Source organism: Artemia sp. Qi Xiang Cuo, chromosome 16, assembly GCF_049724085.1.
Source record: "Artemia sp. Qi Xiang Cuo chromosome 16, ASM4972408v1, whole genome shotgun sequence".
Taxonomy (NCBI): Eukaryota; Metazoa; Arthropoda; class Branchiopoda; order Anostraca; family Artemiidae; genus Artemia; species Artemia sp. Qi Xiang Cuo.
This window is the reverse complement of record NC_142809.1, coordinates 55,425,439-55,443,387: the sequence shown is the minus strand read 5'-3', so window position 1 is coordinate 55,443,387 and position 17,949 is coordinate 55,425,439. Positions and strand designations below refer to the sequence as shown.

General features: G+C 34.4%; 1 protein-coding gene across 1 annotated transcript in view; it reads left to right on the top strand.

The window, feature by feature from the left end:
* The window catches only part of LOC148943112 (acidic mammalian chitinase-like), a 79,222-nt gene extending 62,163 nt beyond the window's left edge, over positions 1-17,059 (top strand). Inside the window, exons 6-7 of the mRNA XM_089102439.1 lie at positions 10,570-10,725; positions 16,755-17,059. Of these exons, the coding sequence (XP_088958565.1) occupies positions 10,570-10,725; positions 16,755-16,958 (360 nt within the window). The 3' untranslated portion in view covers positions 16,959-17,059. The remainder of the gene's footprint in view (positions 1-10,569; positions 10,726-16,754) is intronic.
* Positions 17,060-17,949: the final 890 nt, after the last annotated feature.

Sequence of the window (17,949 nt, the reverse complement as noted above, 5' to 3'; positions counted from 1 at the left end):
TAAAAATTTGCTCGGAGGAGTTGGGCACAGGGTGGATGTAAAAACTGGTGGGAGTATTGTAAACTTTACTTGACCAGTGATGTACTCACTCTTTTGGACATTGTGTGCGAAAATACGGATAAAATCTATGGGGACTTTGGGTTGGATTTAGGTTATTATTTTTCCCCTCCCCATTTGCTGATGGAGTTGATACTTAAAATCAGCAAAGAAGAAATAGGTCTGATCGCCGATGTGGATCAGCATCTGTTTGTAGCGCGACAATTGAGGGGGGGGTATGTTTTTCACGAGGATTGTATCATGAAAACTGATCCGAGTGGACAGCACACCGATCAAAATTTAGACGCAGTTTTTTTGGATATGAATTCTCTTTACCCATTGGCAATATTTCTCTATTGTTTACCATTTGGCAATTATAAAAGTCTTAACAATTTACGTCCTTTAAATTTCCCTGACTTTGCTAGTGGTGAGTAGAATGGGGCATAGGAATATTTTTGTTAAATTGGTGGTTAAATATCCATGGAAACCCATGATTCAGTAAAAGAATTTGTCTTTCCGTGCATAAATAGACCGGTGGGTAGGGATTTTCTGAGTCCTTACAATTTGTCTTTAATAGAGGATGGGGGCATGCACTGGGAACCTTCAAAACAAAAACAAATTGCCGATCTCAACCCAAAACCGGCTAGCGTTTTTCATCACGTGCTATTGAAATGGATGTTGTACAATAGTTTCAACGTCAAAAAGATTCATAGAGCCCTCCCATTCGGTCAACATTCTTACATGAAAACGTTTATTGACGCCTTTGTCAGTAAGCGTTCACAAGCAAACACGAAGGTCGAAAAAGAAGTCTATAGACTCATTTTGAACTTACCTCTCGGTAAAATTTGTGACTGTACACGACACAGAAGTCGATGTGACATTTCTACCAACGCCATAGATACTGCTTGAATCATTGCAGATCCAAATTTCCCATCATTCACAAGCATAGACTCCAATATGGTGTTCCTACATCGCAAGAAAAGAAACATTGTATTAATTAAAAATATTGCAGGCAGAAGTGCAATAACTGAAATATGCAATAAAATCATGTTGTCATTTTATTATAATGTATGCAAGGTACAGTGGCCGATTGAGGGACAAGTTCAAGTGTACTACGGGGACATTTAGTCACTCCTTTGGATATTTGACACAGAAAAAAGTTAGAATTTTTGGTAAAATGTCTAGGACAGGAGAACGCGAATGGACTACACTAACTGGGACGAATCCCTCTACCCAGAGCTAGTGAAACGCCAGGCCCCAATTCAATAGTTAATGCTCAAAACCGACAAGCGTCTTAGTTCGCTAGCCTGTAGAATGTGTCCTGGTCCAAAGGTCAACTGCTTGGAAACGAACGGCACGGACACCACTCACGGTTGAAAGGTTTTACCTACACACATTGACAGAAATACTTTAGACTTGAGTTTTTATGTAAACGTTTTGGAACGTTGTTTTGCACAAATGTCGAATGTATAGGCTTTTTAATATTTACAATTAAAAAACTAAACAGTTATTTTTTATAAAAACGTCATGTCTGCCATATCGGACAAATTCTTTGTACTTGAGGTTGGTATGAAGGTATTGCCACACGGTCATTTTTTAATTTCAGACCGAGTTGAATGTATAGATTAAATAAAACAGGTCTGTCTAAAAAAATTAACTTTGATTCACTAAAAAAAAAAGTATATTGTGGGGGGGAGGGTTTTTTGGGTAAGTAGGTTTTTTTTTTAATTCTTTTTTTTTCTTTATACAAATCAATTTACAATGTGTGTGTGTGTGTGCCCGGCCTTTCCAATGAAAGTATTTAAGGACAGCCCCGGCCCGGGCCCGCCGCAGCGGCCCCCCCGGCACCCACCGCGTCCCGGCCCCCCGGCTGCCGCAGCGGCCGCCCCCGGGGGGGGGGGGAGGGGGGACCCCAAAATTTAAAATGTTGTAAATAAAAGTGTATGATATTATTTCACAAGTGTGCACATTAGTCCAATAAATGTTGTATTTTTTTATAAATAAATTAAAAAAAAAAGCTTATTTATTTAAGTGTTTGTTTTTTCTAGTGTTTATGTAAATGTTGTATTTTTTTTATTATAAATAAATTTAAAAAAAAAGTGTATTTTTTTTATTCATGTTTAATTTTCCTTTTTAAAATTATTATTTTTTAAAAAGTATTTTTACCTTTTTTGTGTATATAATAAATTAAAATATTATTCGTATTCTTCTTCTTCTCGTTATTATTATTATTCCTCAACGGAGTAGTAGTAGGAGGGATTTTATTTATTTGTCGGATGGTTATATTCAGCGATTAGTTGTCCTAGTGGATGATGGAGGGGAACATGTACCAATTTAAAACACCATACATGTCGTTTCTGTTCGGGCCGTCAATGTTGGGCAAAACAACGCTCTTAAATAACATAATAAAAAATTACGTAAAGTTGTTTGTGATAAGGCCGAAAAAAAATCTACTATTGTTACAGCATTTGGCAGGAGTCATATGATAAAATAAAAGCAATTGCGACATTAACGGCGTTGGTGCAGATACAATTCATACAGTGGCTTGATTTTTTCAGCATTATTAAACAAAACTCTTGGTTGATCATTGATGACTTGGCTGAATCTATTGAACATTGGTCCCTTGAAACGTTAAAACTATTCACTGTTCGCTCTAGTCATGAACAGACTTCAGTTACTCTGTTTCTACACAATCTCTTTCATCAGAGCAAATGTTTGCGAACACTTGCATTGAACTGCCCCTACTAGATCATCTACAGAGTTTTTCGTGATTTTGGCTCGCTAATGGCTCTCAATAAATAGCTCTATCCGGGAGCCTCAAAAAATCTGCTCTCAGCATACAGTCATGAACCTAATAAAACATACGGATACATCAAATTGGATATTAGTCAAAAACCACTTAAGGATCTGCTTATAGTCAAAGATATTTTTGACAATGAAATTACAGTATATCTCCCCGTTAACACTAAAAAAACCTCTTAGGCACTATCATGAAACTAAATAAGCTAAATGAGACTAAAAGTTTTTTGTCAGTTCTAAACAGTGCAAAACTTTTGAATAGGAAAGTACTGACCAAACACGGTATTGAAAACTAGTTTACTAATCTAATATCCAAACTTTTGGTAAATATGACCAAGGGTAATACTAAAGTGTCATAAGCAGTTAAGCAAAATGCAAAGAAACATCGTTCCATTGTGCGTAAAGGGTCTTCTAAAAAGAAAGGAAATAATTTCAAAAGCAAACGACTTCTTCAGGCGGGCGGTAGCTTTTTCACACTTTTACTACCAATATTTGCAGGACTTGGAAACAGTTTTTTCTAAAGACAGAGATAATGGCAAAACACTATAAATTGACTCCAATAGATCTTGCTCTCTCGCCCGTCGAACAATTTGAAAAAAATCGGAGTAAATTCCTTGACAATGAGAATATTTAGGATGATAAAAAACTGCTTTTACTTCAAGATGCACTTCGTCGAGTGGACAAACACAAGTCCTATCGGTCGAAGCCCACTGCTGCTGCTGTTGCTGACCCCAAAAAAGAATCATCTCCTCAGCATTCTGCTTCTGGAACACAACTGAAGAAGGAGGAATTGGATTCAATTGTATCTAAAATTGGAAATCTAATGCCCCACTCATCGCGCGAACAATGTAAACGACTCCTAGCCTATCTGTTGGAAAGTGATCACATTCAAGTTGAGAGCAATGGGTCAGGGATTATAATTCAGGGCAAGAGCTATAATATACTTGATTTAATCTATGATATGGTTACAAATCTTAAAGGACTATTATCATTTGACACTAATCTAGGAAGATATCTAATGGAACTAAAAGGACAAAAACTCAACTATTGATATTGTAATATTCTAAAAAAAATAAATGACCCTGCATCATCGTCGTCATCATCATCAACAACATTGAGATCCTTAAAATATGAACATTAAGAATACTAATTTATTTAAATTGTGGACCATGCTAGCACACCGCAGACAGCTAAACACAGAGCGAAAACGTATCAAGTCATCGTCACCATCACCACCACCACCACCAATGGCCAGTATACAAAAGGGTAGCGGACGTTACACAACGTGTTAACGTTCAAAATGGTTGAAGTTCTGAAAGGTGTTTATGAAAATATTGGTGAGGCGGGGAGTTTAAGTTCCCCCACCACTCTTTCCAAAGTCACTGGTGTTCACACTAAAAGTGTACTAGACTATCTACAGAATGAATCAAGTTAAACTCTGCATAGAAGTCATATACTTCGTGCCAATCAATATCGAAAAACTAAAGCCTTTGACCCATTGAATATAATGCAAGCAGATCTCCTGACTCTAGATGAGCTTCAAAGACGACACAATACGCCGTAAAAGTACATTCTACTTGCAATCAGTGCTTATAGTCGTTATGCATATGCAATTCCATTGCGATCAAAGAGAGGTGTTGAAGTTGCTCAGGCCTTTGAAAGTATTCTCGAACAGGATTCGTATAAAAAAATTCAAACGGATCAGGGTAGTGAATTTGTTAATCCCCATGTTGCAAAAGTACTAGAGAAATATAGTACACTGCTCTATCATAGTCATTGGCTCTATCATTGGCCGAACGATTGATAAGAACTATTCGACTTTTAATTTCAAGATATTGTACATTGAAAAATACATCGGCTTTTATTCATGATCTTGATAAAATCATGTTGATTTATAATCAACGACCTCATCGATCATTGTCCAACTCTACGCCAACGGAAGTTCATCATTCTGATCATGATACAATTGTCACCTTTCTTAAACAGTATTCCAATGAATCGTCGGCTGTCAAGAAGAAGATGAAAAATAAATTCAATGTTGGTGATACTGTTTGAATTATTAGAACAACTAATTTTTATGAAAAGGGGAATTACTTGTGGTCCACAGAATTTTTAAAGTGGCAAAAATCCTAGACACTAAACCCATAACTTATCGCCTGCGTGATACCAAAGATGAAGATAATCTCGGCGGCTTTTATGACTTTGAACTACAAAAAGTTAAAAATGCTAGTGAAATCTATCAAATTGAAAAGATATTAAAGATACGTACTGGCAGGGGTAAGAAAGAGTTACTTGTTCGGTGGCTAGGATACAACTCTGATTTTGATTCCTGGATTAGTGTTGAAAATACTGACAATGTCTCATAATTTCTATGTAACTTTATGTCCAACGTTTCCTATCCTCTCTACAATTTCTCGAATACTACAAGTGATTTTAGGACAAAACTCTCTCCTGCCATCAAATTTGATGGTGCATATGAAGTGGCTCTTGTCGACTGTATTCTCAAAAATACCTATGTTATCCTGAGAAATGATCGTGCGTATGATATAAAAGTTATACCACTCGATTGGACAATGAAAAGGTTGGATTAGGCCACTTTTGATCGTGTTTACGCAAGTAAATCTATTGACGAGTCACACGCACGAGCGAAAGTTATGTGCTTCAACACTTGAGGGGTCTTTTTTCATAAATACATAAGATTAATTCCTTATCGCAGGAACGACTCTGGCCACTTTAATTATTCGCATGGACATTAAAGTATATCCAGTACTTCTCCTGTTAACACCGATACTTTTATTTTCCACAATATCCTAAGCCGTGGTTTCGTATATAAAAAGAACATGATAGATGGGAAAAATGCTGACATTGTTTACGGGATAAATCAAGTTATTTTTCGTGATTATCCGCCTGGTTTCGCCTGGGACTCTTGCATATTTTTCTATGCATCCTTCGTGGAAACATTGAGAGTCGGCAATTCAAATGTACCCCTCCTACGTGTTCTTGAACGAAAAAAAAATCATGAATTTGTTCATCACTATAATATAAAGCATCTTAAGCATGTTCCTGTAAACATTTCGTATTTGGAACTCTGTCATTTAACGAAAAGACCTCAATTTGGTGCGCGTATAACAATTACAAAAAGCTTAGCAGGGATTAAATGTCATTTTCGACCCATTGTCAACGACAGTACAATCGCCTAGAATGAACAATAGGAGAGTTCCATTTGTCTGTCCCGATATCGATTATTATGTTGTGCTCTGAGTCCACGTCACATAGGCAATGGATTGGATTACTACAAGGGGCGTACTACAATGTCCGGCTATGGTCTTGGTAGCTGGTTTGCTAGGCTGTTTCGTTCTGCACTACCTCTTGCCGGAAAATATCTTGTACCTGCTGCAGCAAATTTTGCTGCCTCAACACTACAGGACTGGGGGTCGGGCAAGAATTTCAAGGACAGTGTTAAGGAAAATATTAGATTTTCAGCAAGAGCCGTTGGTGAGCAACTAAAATCTCGACAAAATGGGAAGGGATTGAAAAGGATGTGTTCGCGTCATTCACTCATCATTCTCCACCCAGGTAGGAAGCAAAGGACAACAACAAGGACTTTGAGGAATAAAACAAGGAAGACCAATAGGCAGAAGAAGAAGAAAAAGAAAAAGATTGGTAGATCAAAGAAGGATTTCTTCTCTTAAGATGACTTATCTCCCTCACAAGGAATCATATACATAAATCATTTCCTCATTGAATCTATTCAATTCTGAAAATGTTGATTTCAGTGTCAAGTATGGCTACTATGAACAATTTCACCCTCAACAACCCCTCTCGGAAAATATACACTTTCAAATATTTTCCAATGAAGACTATTTCATTGATTTGTCATCAACATTTATCGATTTAAATGTTGTGGTGAAGAAAAAGTCAGATAATACAACTCCAAATGCCGGCGATGGTCTCTCCTATGAAAATTGTATTCTACACAACCTATTCAAACAAATTAATATATTTATTAATGGAAAATTGGTGAGCAATAGCAATAATCTATCCAATTGTGCGAGCTACATACAATTTATGATGATGACACCAAAGGCTTACAAGGAGTTGAGAGCAAAATCATTAGGCTATGAATATCGGTCAGGTGTTGATACTGACGGTGAGTTGACTACTGCAGTGACCCAGGAGTATCTTCTAGTTGGAAAATTAAATCATGAGATATTCAATATATCCCAATGGGTACCCCCCAAGTCAAGATTGACTTAAAGCTACAGTTGGCCCCATCGAATTTCATTTTGAGAAAAACACTTCCTGCAGCACCCAATACAAATTTTATTATCACTTCGGCAATTCTCCACGCCTAAAAACAACAGGTTATGAGCTCTGTTCCATTGACAGTGAAAAAGCTAAGAGCCAATGGCAATAACATTAAACTTCTTGTTCCTCATACGATCACCAATAAACGTCACATTGCCACCGGATCTCGTAGCTATAGCGATTCATCATTTATCAATGGAGAAATCCCATCAAAATTGGCTTTGGCCTTTGTGGAGAGTGGCAGTGCCGTTGGATCCTGGATTGAAGCCCCCCCCCCCCGATTTTAATTTTTTCGGTCTATCTAGCCTTGTGTGCAAAGTGAATGGTATTCCACTGTACACTTTATCATTTGACAAAAAATCCTATAGAACTCTGTACGAGTTGACTATGCAATCCCTAGATCATGATTCTCAACTATCTGAAAATGGAATAACCGATTCAATGTTTTCAAAAAATCATGGGGTTATTGTTTTGGATTTTTCAGGCATACAGGATATGACCATAGCACGAACAGGGAATGTACGTTTAGAGTGTACATTTGCCAATGCTCTGACTGAGAGTATCACGCTAATATCACTGAGTCAATTTGAGACCTATTGGGAAATCCTGACCGACAGCAGTTTCCTGATAAAAAGAGCACCCCCAGTCGCCATCACCGACGCGCTGGGTTAACAATGGCTCTATGTCGGCCCAAGTTCTAGGCCTTTTGTCGTCACTTGTTCTAACTTTAAATAAAATAAAGGTCAGCAAATATCCTGAATAGTGGGAAGATTCACAAGGTGCCTTTAACGACCGGCCCGTGGTGAAACATGCTTCAGTCTTCAAAAGCTCTTTAATTTTTTTATCCTTTTGTTCTCTCATTTAAATTCTATGCACCATACATCAGCAGGTTTATTGAAAGCACGGGGGAGATCATTATTCAAAATCAAAGAAGATTGTAGGATTTAATAACTAATACATGTGGCTTTCCTGCACTACTCTTTTTCATGTTCAGATGTCGTGGCTACACCTACAAGCAGTTTCTCGACATCTACGTTGACCTACCTCAATTGAACGACTTTCTAGTGGAGAATATACTTACAAGTGTATTCAATATTGATTTTAGTGCCCTAAGAATAAAATGTTCTAAAGATGTATGTGAAATTGTTTATTAATAAAAAAAAATTTTATATACATGATAAAACGACTTTTCTACTCTTTAGATTTCATCCACTACTAGGTATTTGCCGACAACAACTAGTGCAGGTAGATTATCTGAATTCACAGTGTACTGATCCTGATGTACTGCAATGTTAGGGTCACATTTTCTACAGTAGAGTGTGACTTCACCCTTGTCATATCTCTTTGTATAGTTAATGATACTATTCTCATTCATTCTATAGAATTCAAATGTTTCAATTTGCATATTTGAAGCAATTTCACAAACAGTGTCCTCAAGTGTCGAATCACATTCCGTCACAGCCAAATAAAAATAAGTGAGCTTGTAATCATAACACCCAGTGTCTTCCCAATGATGATGTAGAAACAATATTCTTTTTTTGTTCCAAAAGTTGAATTGATGACCTGGTTCCTTAACCCAAAACAATCTAAAACCATTACGAGACCAATCATGCAGCAATAAACTAAAATCATTGTTAGGCTTATTTCAAATCAAACCGGTATATGTAATCTCCAACTGATTACATTTATCATAATGACAATTTGAGCATAGGTGACCTCTAGGATGAGAGTCACACACCTCTTCAAGACAGGAATTACAACCTTTAATTTGTAGAGCAAATCGTCTATGCAATTTACACGGGTTGCATAATCTACACTTTTCATCATACTCCTCAATCATTGTGCAATTCTCACATGATGATGACCAGCTGCCCAGTTAGTGCATACATAACGGACATGTATGGAACATTTTGTCATGTGTTGACACTCTCACTACCACAATGAAACTGAGCTAGCAACAACAAAAATTGTCTGAGAGAGAGAGAGAGGAGTAAATCTCCTTGAGCACCATCTTTCTCATGAAAATAGTCCTAAATTTCAAAACTAATGTTTAAAAGCATATCCACAATATAGTTTTGCCGTGTCGTGATCAATATATCAATAAATTGTGTAAATACATTTGGACCACGATGTAGAAGCTTTATACAATAGTCTAATGATGGAGAATCAGTTTTCATTATATCGACAAGCATTCCCCGAGAAAATATCTTCCTTTGAATTAACAACTCTAGAAAATCATCATCTAGAATAAAACGTTTTTCCATAAGAACTAGATTCCTCATGATTCGCTCTTTCTCGAATCTATCCATTTTTTAGAGTCCTAACTCTCTCACAACCAACTTCAGACTAACCAGAATTTCTTTTTGTACTCTAGAAAATATATGCTTGTCTACTATAGAAAGAAAGAAAAATATCATTGATTTAGAAACATTTTTATTGAACATAATTACAAAAATAATATTCACTGATGCATTTTGTTCTCATCAATATATTTCGATAGGACATTTAATGCTGACCGGAGTTTATTTATATGGAGAATATTCACTTTTCCAGCAAAACATAGTTGCTCCTCCTGCTTAAACTTGCTTAATGATATCACATATCTCGCATACATAATGTCCCATTCAAGACATAGTCTACAGCCAGCGGTTATTTCCACAGCTACATTGGGTACTCGTATATCGTTGCTGCTGCTGCTGTCGGTTCCATCATTAATCTCCAATAATGTAAATGCACCACTCATTTTTTTTTTCTCGACTAATATCCTCTCAAATAAACTATTCTCTCTCTGAATTCAATTCTCCTACTAATAAGAACTACAATGAAAATTACTCCTTATATCCGAATCCAACTACTAATCAAGTTAGTGTGACCGCCACTCTCTCTGTTTGACCTCCAAAAAAATGGGTGTCATACTAGAAAACCTGTCTGCCAACCCATGTAGAGTTCATTGTAATAGGCAAATGACCCTGGTAAGGCATATTACGCAATCAGAGTCAGGACTGTGTATTGCCTTACTACTGTCATTCCTGAGATATTACAGTTGATTTGAAAGCTTGGATGCATATAGCGTGTTTTAAGTTTCTTATCTAGGGGTATCGTATTAAACTCAGAGAAAACTCTGAGATTCATCTGCAGAAAAACGCAGATAGGAGGCTGGTTGCATCCTTATCTTTTTTTTTCAACCATAAAAAAAGCATTAGAACTTTCAACTTCCAATCAAATGAGCCCCATCCAAGTTTCTACGACCAATGTCTTAATACAAAACGGTCGGGGTAAAATATAATACATTGAACACATATGGCTCCTACTTAACCAGCACTACAGCACTACCTCTATTAAAATTCTTGTTCCGTTTTCCTTTTTGCTTACTGAAAAATCAGATTGATAACAACGTATGAAAATGGAATTATCTTTATATTACAGCTTAAGCTGGTTAACATGTATGATCTGGCCGGTGCAATGGTTTGGTCTATTGAAACTGATGACTTCCGTCACAAATGCCATTCCAGGCCATTTCCCCTCCTTCATCATGTTTGGGAAGAACTAAATGGAGAAGTTGCTCCGTGTGTAGATTGCAACGTAAGTAAAATGCGATAAACCTAATTTTGCTAATCCAGGGAAAAAATACAAGCTGTTTTCTTATTCTATTCAGGTGTTTCATGGTAGAACTTACGAAGACTTGGTCGGAATTGTTCAGACTGAACATATGGGATATGCAGAGCATTGACTAGACTTCATGCAGTTTCGAAGTACAATGAATTAAGCTTCGACTCGCTAAAAATATCCGCCACCACTCTGAAAATGCATCTTAAAGTCTCAATTTGAATTTTTGATTTCACTGTACTATAGCTATAGCACACCAAAGGCAATGGGCGAACACGGAGTAGAATTAGAAAGTAAAATATACCTGAATTTAGATTAAGCTAATGGTTGAAGCGTCCTAGATGAAAGCGTGAGCAAAATGAACGAACTTTCACAGGTTCTGCGAGTTCAGAATGCCAGAATAAGTTTGAAGATTAAGGCTAAGAAGACTAAGTCCCGAAAGCTGGGAATTAATGAAAATCAAAAGGTTCCGCTGGGTAAAGAAAAGATCAACCAAGTGGAGAGCTTCACTTCCTTAGGTAGTAATATTTGTAAAGATGGCGGGTGCAATGAAGATGTGAAAAGTAGAATAGCCGAAACCCTTGGTGTTTTTTCAAAGCTAAAAAAGTTTGGACGAACAGGAAGATAAGTCTGCGAACCAATATTAGAATATTACAAGCTACAGTGATGAGAATGGTCCAGTACGGTTCTGAAGCATGGGCTCTCCGAAAAACGGAGATATATTTGCTAGATGTTTTCCAGAGAAATTGCCTATGGATTTTTTAGGTACTGGACTGACTGACTGTATTTAAAACAGTAGCCTGTATGAAAAAGTGTGTTTAAATCCCGATTTCTAGGACTATAGTAAGCGAAAGGTTGAGATGACTAGGGCACATTCTGCGAAGGAAGGATGACACATTGCCAAAGATTGTTCTTTTTGGAAGATCGTCCTTCTTTGGAGTGAGGGGATGCCGTTAGGAAAGATTTAAGGGAAATGGGAACTTCCTGGGAGGTTGTATGGAGGGAAGTTTTGAAAATATAGGGATGGAGAAGGAACTTGCGTAGCTTAGTTGGCCGCAGGCAGATTGGTGCTGCTAGGAATTGTTATTAGTAGTAGTTGTAGTATAGCTAAAGGTACAGTTCACATATAAATCTTTCCAGAAGGCATGGTTCTTTTCAGGTTTACTATGCTTCTACTATTGAATGCGTGCGTCGTGTTTGAAGCCTTATTTTTTCTTTTTTTACTGTGATTGTCAAACAAAGGTGTGTATCCTTAACGAACTTTAAGGGAATAAAAATTTAGAACTAAACTCAGACGACAAAACACCTCAAATATGTACCTGTTCTATAATGTGTCAGGCTTTGGCACCGAATCATAGATTTAGTGTGAAAAGTTGGCTTACTTTTTGTCTTTCGTAAATGTAACACCCAATATGGTTTTTTTTTTTATGGTGTAAGACCCAATATCTTTTTGCTTCTGCCCTTCTGCTTGAAATTTGAAATTTGAAATTGCAAAATCTGAATATTCTTTAAAAGTCTTGGCATTTCCACTTATGTTTGGATTCATATCTTAACTACATCATACCTTTAATACATACCTAGTCCCAAAATGTGCCATTCTATCGCTGAGGCATAATTTTTGCGAACATAGTTAAAATGCTTTTTGATTAAGTTTGACATAATCAAGAAGCTAATGTAAATAAAAAAATATCAGGGAGTAATTAAAAAAGTCTGATAAGGTTTAATCTTCCAAAAATACTAAAATGTGGTATCTAGGACCTAGTGGTAGCAAATGGTAACTCATAGTGGCAAAAAGAAAAAGGACACAGTGTAGTCATGTAGTCATATATAAATATATATATATGTATATATATATATATATATATATATGTATATATATATATATATATATATATATATATATATATATATATATATATATATATATATATATATATATATATATATATATATATATATATATATATATATATATATATATATATATATATATATATATATATATATATATATATATATATATATATATATATATATATATATATATATATATATTAATCGAAAAAAACTTTGCACAAATAAGTTTTTAAAAAAAAAGTAAAGAACTCAATTAAACCAAAAATTAACAAAAATAGAATCAAATAATCTACCAAGCATCAACTACCACAAAATCAGTATCAATAAATAAATGAAACCCAAAACAGATAGATATTAAAATAAGTCAAACTCAAAACGAGTAGAAATTAATTTGAGTAGTGTTCTAAACCCTATGCTTCCTAAAATCCAGAATATAATTTATACTTTACTGAAAAAAATCAAACGATTTACTGAAAAAAATGTGTATTGTCAGTTTAATATACATATGCTGATATTTATTCCTTGAAATCTTAATTAATTTTTGTTTTCTTAAAGTTATAAGTAAAAACATTTAACAGAATTTTTTTCCGTAAATTACAAATTATATTCTGTATTTTAGAAAGCACAGGGTTAAGAACCCTACTCAGATTATTTGCTGCTCGTTTTTAGTTTGACTTATTTTAATTTCTGTTTGTTTTGGGTTTCATTTATTTATTGATACTGATTTGTGGTACCTATAAGCTTCGTAGATTATTTTATTAATTTTTTGTTCATTTTTGGTTTAATGGATTTCTTTACTTTTTTTGAAAAATTTATTTGTGCTAAAAAGTTTTTTGATTAATTTCTGTTCGTTTTATATTGACATAGTCTTTTTCAGGGAGAAAGACTGAGCCTCTTCGAAGTTAAACAGCCATCCCTTCTATAAAAACCTTTAATGCGCACTGGGCATAGCTTACAACCTCTGTTTATAATCTCTGGGGTTTGTTTCAACCCCAAAAAGCCGTGTTTTATGATATTTAAACTATTTTGAATAGAATGGCTATCTCAAAATTTCTATTAGAGGCATTTTGAGACGTTATGACGTGTGTGTAGGGGTGAGAGGGTAGCTGCCCTCTGATCCTTTGACTTTTAAAAAGAGCACTAGACCGTCGGATTAGCAATCCAATGATCCCCCTTTGAAGTTTATATGACCACACTTTCTACAAATACCCTATATGTCCCCTGGGCACAACTTATAACCTTTGCTCTGAGGGCTGGGGGGATTTTTTATCCTCAAAGACATAATTTCCAGACCCTTCTGATAGGCTTACCAAAATGGCTATATCAAAATTTTGATTAGAAGTATTTGGGGAAATGATAGGCGTGGAGTTAGATATTTGCCCTCTGATGACTTTTGACTAATAAAAAAGGCACTAGTCTTCTTAATCTCCAATCGAATAATCCCTTTTTGAAGTTTCTAAGACAAAACTTTCTATAAAAACCTTATATGCCCCAAGGGCATAACTTACGACCCTTGTCATCAGGGCTTTGGGGGGAGGGATGTCATCCTCAGACACATAATTTCCAAACATTTCATCTACGTTGAACAAAATGGCCATACCAAAATGTTGATTGGAAATGTTTGGGGAAATGATGGGCGTCGGGGCTATTTTCCCTCTGATTACTTTCGACTATTAAAAAGGGCAATAGTATCTCAATTTCCAGTCGAAAGAGTCCTTTTTGAAGTTTTTACGACAAAATTTTCTATATGACATTATATGCCTTCAGGACATAACTTACCATCTTAGCCCCGAGGGCTGTTGGGGGTTGTCTTACTCAAAAACATAATTTCCGGACCCTTCAACTACGTTCAACAAAATTGATATATCAAAATGTTGATCGGAAGTATTTGGGGAAATGATGGATATATGGGAGGGGGCATTCGCCCTCCGATCACTTTTGACATATTAATTAGGGTACTATCCCTCTCAATTCCAAATTGAATGGTTCCTTTTTGATGTTTCTATTACAACGCTGGCAAAGACCTAATTTCCAGAACTTTCAACTACGTTGAACAAAATGTCAATCCCAAAATTTTGATTGGATGAGTTTGGGGAAAAGGTAGAATTGAGAGGGACGTTAGTTGCCCTCCAATAACTTTTGAGGTATAAAGCTAAGAGAGGAAAGGAAATAGTAAATGATAAATAAAACCAAAAAAGGGTGAGAAAACAAGGATTTTGTCAGCCAGTGGTAAAATATGAAGACGAAAAACCAGTAAATATTTCAACAAGGATCTCCACCAAGTCGTCCTCAGTGCTAAAAAAAAAAGCAACAACAAAAAAACAACAAAAAAACAACAGGAATCTAACCTTTTAGAGCTCACTAGACAAGATCCGGACAAACACTGTATGAAAGATCAAAGCCCAAACCAATGAAAAACCCTATGCTTTCTAAAATACAGAATATAATTTGTACTTTACTGAAAAAAATTCTGTTAAATGTTTTTACTTATAACTTTAAGAAAACAAAAATTAATTAAGATATCAAGGAATAAATATCAGCATATGTAAATTAAACTGAAAATGCACATTTTTTCAGTAAATCGTTCAATTTTTTTTTTCAGTAAAGTATAAATTATATTTTGGATTTTAGGAAGCATAGGGTTTAAAGCCCTACTCAGATTAATTTCTGCTCGTTTTGAGTTTGACTTATTTTAATATCTGCCATTTTTGGGTTTCATTTATTTATTGATACTGATTTTGTGGTAGTTGTATGCTTGGTAGATTATTTGATTCTATTTTTGTTCATTTTTGGTTTAATGGAGTTCTTCACTTTTTTATTCGAAAAACTTATTTGTGCAAAAAGTTTTGATTAATATATATATATATATATATATATATATATATATATATATATATATATATATATATATATATATATATATATATATATATATATATATATATATATATATATATATATATATATATATATATATATATATATATATATATATATATATATATATATATATATATATATATATATATATATATATATATGCATATACATCATAATTTGCACTTTACTGAAAAAATATATATGTTTTTACTTTTATAACTTTAATAAATCAAATAATATTAACATTTTGATTACTAAATATCAGTAAATGTATATTAAACTGACAATGTACATTCATTTGTGTTTTTTTCAGTAAAGTGTAAATTATGTTCTTGCCTTGGGAAGGCATAGGAGTTTTGAGCCCTAATCGTGTTAATTTCTGCTCGTTTTGAGTTTGACTCGGTTATTTATTGCAATTTCTGTTCGTTTTGGATGTCATTTATTTATCGATGCTGATTTATGGTAGCTTCACGATTGGTAGATTATTTTATTTTTTCTCATTTTTGATTTAATAGAGTTCTTTACTTTTCACTGAAAAACTTGACACAGTCTTTTCAGGGATAAAGAAAAGAATAATTTAAATCTTTGCGTTTTTTTTTAACTTTATAGTTTGACCTGCTATTTGTATGCTGAGAAAAATTTTCACGCAATTTTTAACAACATTCACCCTTTTAAAAACCTGGACAAAAATAGTAGTGTTTAATTTAGTTTCATACCTCCTCTAGTAGACCTGAAATAGAAAAGTTGATGCCATTCACAAAAATATCTGTTTACTTTCTTTGATAGCTTGGATACACTTACGCTATTTTGCATGGGAAGACCTTTCCATGGAGTGATTTTCCGTGAAGATTTCCCGGCATTATTTAAAATGATCAGAAATAAAAAAAAACAAAAATTAAATTAAAAATAAGAAGCAACATCAACACTTAAAACGAACAAAAATTATAAGGGGTATATAAGAGGGGTTGCCCCCTCTTCAATATCTTTCTAGATACGCTAAAATATTTTTTCAAGTTTTAAAAGGCTTATAATTCTAATTAAACGGCCCTTGTGTTTCAGGAGTCACTCTTAAAGAATTGGAACAAAAAGTCAAACTTTAGTGTAAAGAGCGAGATATTGAGGAGACGGCAAACCCCCTAATATACGTAATAGTTTCTGTTCGTTTTAAGTTTTGATGTTGCTCCTTACTTTCAATTGAAAAAACATGTGTTTTTTAGGTAACTTATATTTAGGAATAGACGTTGTAATATCCGTTTTTTTGTTTTTAGACACCAACTGCTGATCCACCTGGCAACGAAAAATGTCCACATGAAGGATACTTTGCAATTGATTGTACACATTATTACCTTTGCCAACTTGGACCTGACGGTGAATGGATAGTCTCTGACTTTTCATGTCCCCCTGGCACTGCTATTAATATAGATACTCAACAGTGCGATCATGATTACAATGTGTCAGGATGTGGCACTTAATTTTTGTAAACGTGGTTAACATATAGATTAATTTTAGTGTTTATTTTCATAAATGTAGAAGGTAATGTAATTAAAATAAATATAGGAGAGTTTTAATGAGATCACTGTTCCAAAGAACCTAAAAGTGGTAATTAGAACACAGTGGTAACCAACACTAATACACAGTGGTAACAATTGAAAACAATTGATTAAATCATGTTCCTTAGTATTAAATAGTGGGTTCACCTGTCTATCAGTGCTGCTATAGAGGGTGCAAATGCTTAGTTATGGTACCTTTCTCTTTCAGTAAATTTGTGCACCATTTTGAAACGGTTTAATCTGATATATTTTTGAATGTCTCTACATCCCCACTCATATTTGAACTCATACTTTTACGACAAAACACCTCAAATATGTACCTGTTCTATAATGTGTCAGGCTGTGGCACCGAATCATAGATTTAGTGGAAAAAGTTGGCTTACTTTTTGTCTTTCGTAAATGTAAGACCCAATATGGTTATCTTTTTGTTTCTGCCCTTCTGCTTGAAATTTGAAATTGCTAAATCTGAATATTCTTTAAAAGTCTTGGCATTTCCACTATGTTTGGATTCATATCTTAACTACATCATACCTTTAATACATACCTAGTCCCAAAATGTGCCATTCTATCACTGAGGCATAATTTTTGCGAACATAGTTAAAATGCTTTTTGTTTAAGTTTGACATAATCAAGAAGCTAATGTAATTAAAAAAATATCAGGGAGTAATTAAAAAAGTCTGATAAGGTTTAATCTTCCAAAAATACTAAAATGTGGTATCTAGGACCTAGTGGTAGCAAATGGTAACTCATAGTGGCAAAAAGAAAAAGGACACAGTGTAGTCATGTAGTCATATATAAATATATATATATATATATATATATATATATATATATATATATATATATATATATATATATATATATAAATATATATATATATATATATATATATATATATATATATATATATATA